This window comes from Pseudonaja textilis, chromosome 3, assembly GCF_049901715.1.
Source record: "Pseudonaja textilis isolate UNSWEBS1 chromosome 3, rPseTex1.2, whole genome shotgun sequence".
Lineage (NCBI taxonomy): Eukaryota > Metazoa > Chordata > Lepidosauria > Squamata > Elapidae > Pseudonaja > Pseudonaja textilis.
In genome coordinates this window covers 56,735,113-56,745,342 of record NC_141992.1, presented here as the reverse complement: position 1 = coordinate 56,745,342, position 10,230 = coordinate 56,735,113, and the positions used below count along the sequence as shown (strand labels likewise).

At 37.0% G+C, this 10,230-nt stretch overlaps 1 protein-coding gene across 11 annotated transcripts in view; it reads right to left on the bottom strand.

Moving 5' to 3' along the window:
* Positions 1-799: 799 nt before the first annotated feature.
* The window catches only part of MAST2 (microtubule associated serine/threonine kinase 2), a 134,716-nt gene continuing 125,285 nt past the window's right edge, over positions 800-10,230 (bottom strand). For 10 of the 11 annotated variants that reach the window (XM_026707022.2, XM_026707023.2, XM_087929843.1 and 7 more), the window contains 3 exons: positions 7,799-7,935; positions 7,170-7,357; positions 800-6,029 (listed from right to left, as the gene is read on the bottom strand). In XM_026707022.2, coding sequence (XP_026562807.2) covers positions 3,937-6,029; positions 7,170-7,357; positions 7,799-7,935 — 2,418 coding nt within the window. In that variant the 3' untranslated portion in view covers positions 800-3,936. The remainder of the gene's footprint in view (positions 6,030-7,169; positions 7,358-7,798; positions 7,936-10,230) is intronic. The other variant, XM_087929851.1, reaches the window with a different exon arrangement.

The window sequence follows — 10,230 nt, the reverse complement described above, 5'->3', positions numbered from 1 at the left end:
TGTGTGTTATTCTTTCTTGTTTTAGCTGCCATCTAATGGTTGCCTTTCCTTTATGATCAGCTGCTCTCTCTCATCCCATCATGAGTTGTGCAGCTGGGAGGATGAACATACGAAGCAGCAACACCAAGAATATGGTAAAGAATTGACAAAGAGAAGAATTAACTAAGTTAAGAATATTTGAAGAACAAGGTATCTGCTTTATAATGTTGTGGAAAAAGAGGCAAAACATTTTGGCATTTGGCAACTGTTGATACTGTGTTTCGGACAATACGCACCCCCCCCCCAATAGGAAGGCCCAGCACTATTTTATTGGCATGAGTGAAATTAAGCCCCACCCCCAAAATTTGGGCCTATTTAGGGAAAGGGCAGGGGGGCAAACTTACCATTAGGAATGGTGAGTGGTAAGGCGTAGCTTCCCACAGACCGCTCCAGGCAAGGGTGTGGGGGGGGAATTTAAGTCACCCCCCAAAAGACGGCCTAGCAATCTTTTCGGGGGTCAAAAAAAAAAAGGCCCAGCCTTATTTTGTGAGAAACACAGAAGAAGCAGTTGTCCTTAGAAATGTTACCTCTAAATCATAAATAAAATTTAGCATGAATGGCTTCATATTAAGGCCAAAGCAATCTGACACACCTACGCACAACTGGTATATATATTGTGGTAACTTTCCAGTTGATAAAATCTTGGCCTGTGAATATCATTGTGTCAAAAGTGGTCACAAGGTAGTGATGGTTATGTTATTACAACATTTTACAGGAAAATACTTGAAGAAAAGTAATTCAGTCAAGAGATGAACACAAGTTTATGTAAAAAATGAAGTGTATTTCAGAATATTTGAACATCAACATGCAGGTACAACATAGATAAAAATTATTGCACCTATATTATGTGGCAAATTATTCAAGTTTCTAAAACAGTTCTATTCCACATCACCCTCTGCTTGTCAGATTTCAAGCTTGAAAACACAACTCAGCATGGAACTGAGTTCACATCCTCCAAAACAACCAAAATCAACACACAGTGTAAACACACACAGAGCTTAAAATCATCTACTAGAAGTACGGCATTATCCTTCATGCCCGTAAGACAGAACTGGAGAAAGACTGTATCTTCCCCCCACAGGAAATAACAAACAAAAAATTCCAAATCACATCTTAATTCAGTGCTAATGAGGAAAAAAACTCACAAGTCATTCCTCGTACCCTGTTGTATTGTGAGCGTTCTTGTAGCATAACCATTACCACAAAACCTTAGGCATCCTTTCCCAGAAGTGGTTTTTAGCAAGGCTAAAAGTCTAATATTTACACTAAATATCAATCTGGTAATCTTGGGTTCTGTGTAGTATTATCAAATACATCAGCTGCATATGAAAACTTTTAAGGTTGGCTGAGGAAAAAAATTGATCTTTTAATATCCCAAGAGGAACTGGACAGAGAGTGTATTAAGATGGTTATTTCATATATCCTATGCCTAAAATAGAATTATTAAAATCATATTCAAAAAACATGGAAATTTGGCCAACCACATTATCACCAAATGGTTTAACTGAATCACAAATAGATAATCTCTTTTCCTCAATAGTTTCTATTCATCCATTCCATGCCACACGCTGGAGGCCTGCTTCTTCCAAGTGCCTTTAAATGCTGAATTTTACCCTCTGTGGCATCTTGTCACAATTGCCCACCTCTCCTCTCTCTCTCTTTCTTTCGGGTATGGGGCCTAAATGGAACTTCCTTTCTTTTCTCTGTTATTAATATAGAGCCATAGCTGAAAAAGTAGTGGTGAAAGACAACAACTTCTGCAGCCTTTAAGAGGTTTCCTGGTTATAGTAAAAAAAGGCATATCAAAAAGGTAATACCTAAGTGATAATACATACATGTGCTAGCCTATATTGGCTAAACAGAAATGCAAATCCTTTGGCTGTTTTTGTGAATGCTATTACTACAATGTACATTATATGATCCAGGCCTCAAATTAATATGGTGTAAATTGTAATTTTGTTTGTTTACATTATTCAAGTTCTAAGTGGCTATGTCATCAGCTCATATTAGCAACAATCCTTTTTTCTTAAATGTACTTGTCTATTAGAGAGCAGTGCAGCAAAGTGACAGGATTGTAAAACACAAAGGAGGATAAAAAAAAAAAAGGCCTGAAGGACAGTGCATAAGGTTAGTTATATGCATAAGTGGCAGGATAGACCAGACAATCATATCTCACGAGATTATGACGAGTAATATTATTGGAGAAATTCAGAAGCTTCAAGTTAATATATGAAAAAGTCAATTGATTTTTATAGCACTGCCGCATACAGAGGGCGTTTCTTCTTTTACACGCATTCAAGCACACATCATGCATTTAGAGTGGTTAATGTTAAAACAATACCGGTTCAAAAATAAGTTGGTCCAAAACTGAAATCAAGGATAAAAAATTAGGTACTAAATATTGAGGGGGAAGGGATACAAGATACCTGAAATGTGATGATAAAGTTAATAGAGTTTAAAGAGTAAAATGTTCCCAGTTAAAAAGTAAATACTGATTTGGAAAACAGAAATGGTGCAGGAAGAGTTGATATCTGCAACATGGAAGAATAATAAAGTTATCTTATAATTAACTACAAGGTTTGCCCTTGAGAATTATTTCATACACCATGTGATCATTTCAGCAGATGTAGGCTTTCAGGCTATAAAATTATTTTCTTTGTTCACACATACAGATATATTCTGTTAAAAAAGGCTATGGGTTAAATTCACAGGTATTTTGCAGGGAGAGGGTTGAAATGTCTTCTTTTGCCTTTAAATGATAGTAAGTAATAATCTTGAAATGTTCTATTGCTTTACTGAGTATATAGTATCAGTGCAGTGCCCTATATTTAGCTGTCTTTATTTATATTATTTTTTTAAAGCACCAAACAATGTTGCCAAGCTCTCAAAAAGTATCAAAAGGATTATAAGAAAACATAGGCATTTTGGAAATGTAGGTAATTAAGCAACTAAACTATAGTTCATTTGCATGATACTGGAGATTTTTCCTGAATAGTTACTCACTGAAGCTATAAAGGCTACTTTGCTTTTAGTGGTTCATCTCTGCCCCTCCCTGACCAATAAATACAGTACCTTCCTATCAGTTGTTCCCATCCAATCAGAACTTCCCTGCTGGGTGTTAACTCCTTCTGCTACCAACCACAAACCACAGGTTAAGGTGAGATGGTCTCAGATATTCACCGTCACCAGCAGTGTCTGTGCTAGGGAGCTGCTAAAACTAGGGGAGCTGCTAATACACTTAGAGCTACAGTAACAGAAGTACCTTGTACCTCTTTTTAAATATTTGCTTGCTCTGAGCAAGGTAATATTGGTAAGGCAACTAGCATTAAAAATTCCCCAATGATGGAGTATCATACTATTTTTAAGGCAACAAAAAAAAATGGATAAGAATCAAAACCCAAAATTTATTTTGACAGATTACTCAGGCGAGCCCCTTTAAAAAAAGATAGTAATCCACTGCATAAGCTAACAAAGTTGTAGAAGATAACAACTATGTGAGAAAAAAGGCGTGCAGTGGCGTTAAGAATTGTAAAAGAATCCATAAATTGTTATTTATTCATCCCTATCAACATAATGAGATTAAAATCTGGAAATAAGGACAAACACTTGGAGCTAGTGTCAAAATGTATCCTTGTCGAGCAAGCAGCCTTATATGGTAAATAAAACAAAATGGCATTTTGAGGGGAGGAAAAAAAAGAAAAACACTCAAAAGATAATGCACAGGATGCTCCAAATTAAAAGGAAAAGGAGGGGTGATTTTGCTTTAAAGATACCCTGTAAAGAGGGATTGAATGGCAAACGCTGTGTACAAAAATAGAATTGCAATGAAAAAGTCGAGAATATGAAACACAAATCTACAAAAAATAGATGTATAGGTTTCTTGATTTATATTTGAGTTCAACTAATGTTGTCTTTGTTTCTGAATGGAGATGCTGCTATATTCTTTTTCACAGCTTCAGCTTTTGACCGCAGGAAGTCTTTTGTTTGGGACTGACCTCCAGCCTCACTGATGTTGCCTGGCACTGGAGCAGTTTCCTTTTTTGAACTCAAACTATCACCTGGTCCAGAAGAAATCCTCATGTTCCAATTTCCATCTGCTTGAACTTCAAGTAGAGGTAGTTGCCATCTCTCTTCCAAAATTTCAGAAGCATCAGACATACCAGGCTGTGACTTTTTTGGTATTATCCGACATTCTGACTCCCAAGAAAGTGGACTTTCTGATGTAATGTGAGAATCACAAATTTTAATGAGACCGCCTATATTGAACATTTGGGTTGACTCTGGGTTCAGATCTTCCAGTAGTGTCTCCTTTGAGCCTTGTTTGGACAGGCTTTTATCTTTTCTATCTTTTTCAACTTTTCTTGAGCTGGAGATGTTCGAGCCCACTGCACCTAATGTACTCCTTGCACTTGTCAAATGAGTGGGACAAACTGTTTTTCCACTTTCAACTGAGGCATCAAGCAGAAACGTTGTACTGCCTGTAGGACAACTCAGGTTTTTATCGCTTGGGTGACTTTTGTGTTTTGAAATTCCCACTACAGAAGACAAAACTTGTTCTTCGACTTTAGGAGACATTTGTTCAAAAGCTTTGCCAAAATTTGTCAGATTTTCAATACTAGCGTTCTCCTTCATAGATTGATACTCCCAATTCTGAGGTGCGTCTTTGCAGTCTATTTGGCTTACTGATGGAAGAGAGCTTGTATTAGCTGTGCAAGAAGAAGAAAGTGCTAACAAAGGCATTTTATCATGAAACAACAGATAGGTGGCTTCTTCAGAAGTGGATTCCTTTGTATTATTTTTGCCACCTGCTATTTCTGAACAGTCACCTTGACCAAACTGTCGGCATCTTACTGGAAGGCACTTCATCTGCTCTAGACCATCTGTACTTTTTTGGATAATCTGTATTTCCTTAGGATCTTCAGCATCTTTAAAACAGGTGCCCTGTTGAACAACAGCTTTCTTACCTTTTACTGATTCAGTTGCTGTCTTGCATTTTGACATTAACTGTATTGGTTCAAAGTCCTCAGGTTTTCCTGTAGAGGAAGCTATTGCACAAATTTCAGACTGGGACTCGTTTATGCCAGTCACCAATGCCCTTTCCACATCTTTTTGTTGTGGCTGATTTGCCTCACTCTGCACATTGCCCATTTTTGGTTCCTCCGGAAGAAAAGCATCATCTTCCATGCTATCTTTGCTTTCTAATCTGGAACAAGGCTTCACATCCTCAGTAAAAGGATTACAAAATTGGTGTTCTCTACTGAAGGATGGCCTGTCCAATCTTTTCCCATCTTGACTATCTTCTGACCCTTCATCAGTTTCATCTTCAGAAGAATCTACTTCTGTAATGGCCTCCTGCTTCTGTAGGGATTCTCTTCTTTCTACCCTATCTTGTCGAATGGCCCCCAGTTTTCGGGAAGAAGGCTTTTGGAGTGTCCCTTTTTCTGCTGGCCCAACTTTACTTCCAGATGTTTCATTTATTGACTCCTGCCAACTTTGGAGACCCAGATCTCTCTGAAGCATGTCCTTTTTGAATTCAGAATGGGAAATATCCAAGCTATGCTTACGTGAAGAGGGCAGCTTTTTTTCTGAGGAAGATAGAGAAGAGGTCAGTTTCTCAGCTGACTGGACTCTTTTCAACAGTGGTGATCTTGGTGGTTCAGCGCTCTTCGGGCGTGAAATCTGCCGGGCCAAAGGGGGAGAGGAATGTAACTTTACAGGGAAAGACTGCATGATGCTTGAACTACCAACTGAATGCCCCGGCAAAGGGGAAGGGGAACGCTGAGGTGATGTGGATTGTGGAGTGGGTGAAGGTGTATGCGCTAGTGGTGAAAGGGGAATGTTTCCAGCTGATTTACGTCTTGGAGATCGATACTGTCGTTGAAGCTTTGGGGCTAGTCCATGTAATGAACTGGGCCTGATATGGCCTGAACTAGCTGGAGAATTGGGAACACTGGAACCAGGTGAACTGCTCTGAGAAGAGTTTCCACCAACTGTGAACATCAAAAGAAGAGAATGTTAAATCTCAAGCACTTTGTGAGGCTGAATTTAAAGAAATGAAGACTAATGCAATCAAAACTGGATATGCAATAAAGTGTAAAAATGCGATAAAAGTGCTATCAACCATACTTTATTCCTCACAAATGCACTGTACTTATTTTATAGCATATCTTGGTTGTCTTTTGGAGGTCTTTCTTTTTTTCTCATACTAAATATACTCTTTGAGAAATATACTCATTAGCAGCTGCATATTCTAGCTCTTCTGCTTATTTATGTTGGTTATAAACTCCACACTATGTCCTAACCTTTGGCGTACAAAAGGACTTTTCCTCCAGGAAGCTTATTTGTAGAATTGTTTATTCATACCCATATTGTAATTTTAGCTGCTAATGAATCCACTCACTGTCATACTGGGGAAGTAACATTGATAGTATTTATATTAAAAAGTGAATGGGCTATTTAAAAAAGTAAAAGACAGTATAGCAATTGAAAGTGTAAGTTGCAAAAATCACCCTAAAATAGTATTTCATGATATCTAACATTTTATGCTTCTTAAATATTAAGAGCTTAATATATTACTCTCACACTAATAAATTCCTTGGAGCACCCTCCATGCACCTGGCAACAAGCCTCACTAGTTGCTTGGGCTGTTTTCCTGGGATCTTAAAGATCCCACCATGAACTGTCAATTGGCTTGCAGCTGTCATTTCTTATTTATAGAAATGAGAATTTGGATGGTTTATTCCCCCTCTACCCGCCACTTTTAGAAAACACATTAAGTTAAAAGTATTTGATTCAAGTATTCTGCCTTCTATTCCATTTTTACCTGATGGAGTTCAAAGACCAGTCATTGTGCAGGGTGCCAAGATGCCTGACTCCCTGGGCAGCATTTATTCCTTTCATATGGTTCTTTACAAGTAGCAAAAGGCAACATAGATACAGCATTAGGATTGGTGAAACCCCCCACCAATCCTTAAGAATAGTGGTGATGTTAATAGATGAGATCATTGTACAAGTTCGGGACTTACCAGCCTGGGATAGGCAGTGAGATCATGCAAAGAGGCCCATGTGTATTAGACACAGCAGTATGCTGCATGCGCCCTCTACAGGATCTCTATTGTTACTACATTTACCTAAATGTGTAGGCTCAGGAGTAGAGCGGTAACCCTGTGTTGGAGAACGAGGAGAGAGATTGTGCGTAGGTGAACCAGGAACACTTTCCCCAGATGACAGAGAACGGTTAAGGGAAGATAAACTTCTACTTGTGTGAAGCAGGGAGGCCTGCTTGGTAATCTTCCTGAATAATGAGCTCTTCTTCTTACTGGAAAAATAAAAAAATTATGGGTAATCACAAGCAAGGGAAGCAACCAAAGGAGATCCCAAAGGCGCTTTTTCAAGAGGCAACTGGACTTTCTGATTTTTTCTTTGAAAACGTTTCACTTCTCATCCAAGAAGCCTCTTGAAAAAAGGGCCTTTGTGACAACTATGACTTTCATGACTGAGAATCTCCATAGAAACCAAACGAGATCCATAATGGGTCATTAATTCATTATTTATAACAAGCTGAACGTAAGGGTTATTTTTAATAAATTATCATAAATAATAAGAAACTGAGTAGAAAATGAAATCCCATTAACATTCAACTAGAGTTCAAGGAACTCTGGATACCATTTTTGATATTATGCAACTTTTGTAGCGTAAAAATAACATTTATTTACCCATACTGACAATTATTATTATAAATGACTTAAATTTTACAAACCTTTCCTGCCCGTCTTTTGTTTTGTTTTTCTTGTTCCTTCTAGCCATTTTCGATTTATAACTGGCCTTCCGAGCTGGTCCCAATTTGATTGATGTGTTCTCAAAAGGTGTCGTGGATATGGACACTTTATTTCCACTCTGGTAGAAAGAAAACCACATATTCTAATTTTTGAAATGCATTTCTTTATATGAATTGATACAACCAGACATGAAAGCAAGGGAATGTACCAGTTTGTAACTGAATGTCTTAAATTCCTGTTATCTTGTCTTTTCCTTTCAAAATATAGTTTGTTTTTAGAAAGTGCTACTAGAGGGATTTTTTGAATCAGACTTCTCTCACTGATTAAACAATGTTTTTTCTAGTTGAATGACAGCTGAAGAGATTATGAATATAAAATCTTATTAATCCAATATAAACTTTGCAGAGTACCAGAAGATAGTTGAGTATCACCAGAAGCATCACATTAGAAATTCTATCAAGCAGCATGCCTATATAATACAGACTCCTGTTTCTAGCTTTAGATTTGTTTCTTGTTCTAAAGAACTGAAGAATCACAAACTATCATAGATTATGATTCAAAATATCTTTTTCAATTACTTCCAAAGCAAGTATCTAGACAAGGAAACTGGCTAAAATGTACTTGCCTCACAGCAATTCCCTTGCAGGTGTTCTGTTTATTAAATGAACAGTCATATTACAATATAATCCATGAAGAAATGGTGTGTTTACTTATCAATGGACATTACTCAATAGGATATATTCCAGAAAATATTCCAAACTGCTATTAATTGGCTATTATTATTTCCTATTATTTATAAATGAATAAAGATTTTCCCGAAAAAGAATATTATTTGAGGACTAGGCTAACACAATAATTCTGAATTGGGAATACTCTCTTGAAGGACTTTTGTAATTTACAAATAAAGCAAACAATAATTGCACATAAATACACTATGCAGTAATAGCCTAAAATAATCAAACAATGCTTAACTTTGGATAATTTTTATTAAGACTAGAATCTTAACATCATATGTGCTGAATATAGATTTGAGAATATCTACTGCAAAGGATTTTATTGCAATAGTGAATAGGTAGAATCAGTGGTTTGTGTTCCAATGGTTTGAAATTTTTATGCAGGGGCTCATCAGAATCCAATCCACCTTATATTTAAATGATACTGGGCAGATCTACTTATGAACATAAGTCTCGCAAAAGCCAAATTTTGACAGTGATAAATAAAAGATGCAATTATTTAATTAGATGAGTGGGGATATTTATGGTTTCAGTTCCATCCCATTCCTACCCCCAGTTATGTCATGTAGTAAAATCTTCAATGTTTATATTGATTTGTTTTCTATGGGATATCTTGACTATAATTAACATACTGCTACTTGTACTATTATATTTTATACCACATACAGATTTCTTTTGCCTCTGAATCATTATTAACTTCTGGTGTCTGCCTAGGCCAGTTATAAGATTTAGAAGTTGTTTGCCATTGCTTCCTTTCTAAGGCTGAGAGAAAGTGACTGGCCCAAGGTCACCCAGTTGGCTTTGTGCCTCAGATGGGACTAGAGATTATAATCTCTTGGTTTCTAACCTGATGCTTTAACTCCTATACCAAACTGGCTTTCCCTTAAACAACCTACTTGTTTAGCAATACTTTTATCCTTCTACTTAAATCATACAAAACGTACGTGTGGCTCGCAATACTTGTAATCCCATACAAGAAAACAATTCATCTTGAAGATAAAAACATCTTGAAAATACCCAAGAACTTTAAATTAAAACTTTAAAAATGCCCTCAAGTTATGCTTGTCTCCTAGTAAGTCCATCTTTTTAATTTTCTTGATGAAAATATGGATTAACCAACCATTGCCATTTTCTCAGGGCCCTTTGTTTCCAATTTTTCAGACTAATCTGAAGCCAAGCCTGGCATTTCTTGGTGGTGTGGTCTTCTATGCAAGTAATAATCAGCACTGATTCTGCTTAGCTGCAGGATACAGACAAAATTGGTTTGGGGCTGCCACCTGACAACCCAGATTTAAAAAGGCTTGGAAAATTAAGTTGTTGCCTGGCACCAAAAATACTTCCTTGATAGGTCCAAGGATGACTGGCAACATTTCATAATCAGAATATCCTTATGAAGAAGAAAGCGGAGGTACTCAGAGATCCATTTTAAAAACTCACTGTATATACAGTTGTATATACAATTACATTATGATGAGGCTTGATGAGCTGTACTAGCTCCCAGCACGTTTCAGGAAGAACAAGCTTTTCATGGCTTTGGGTCATTAAATATGTAGAAATGCTAAGAGGTGATCCCCTCATCAAGCCTTGGATAATATATCTTCAAATTTCAGTTAGCAAACTAGCAGCTGGTTTTTAATTGCAATTTCTAAATCTTCTTCAAAGAGCAAATATATACAATG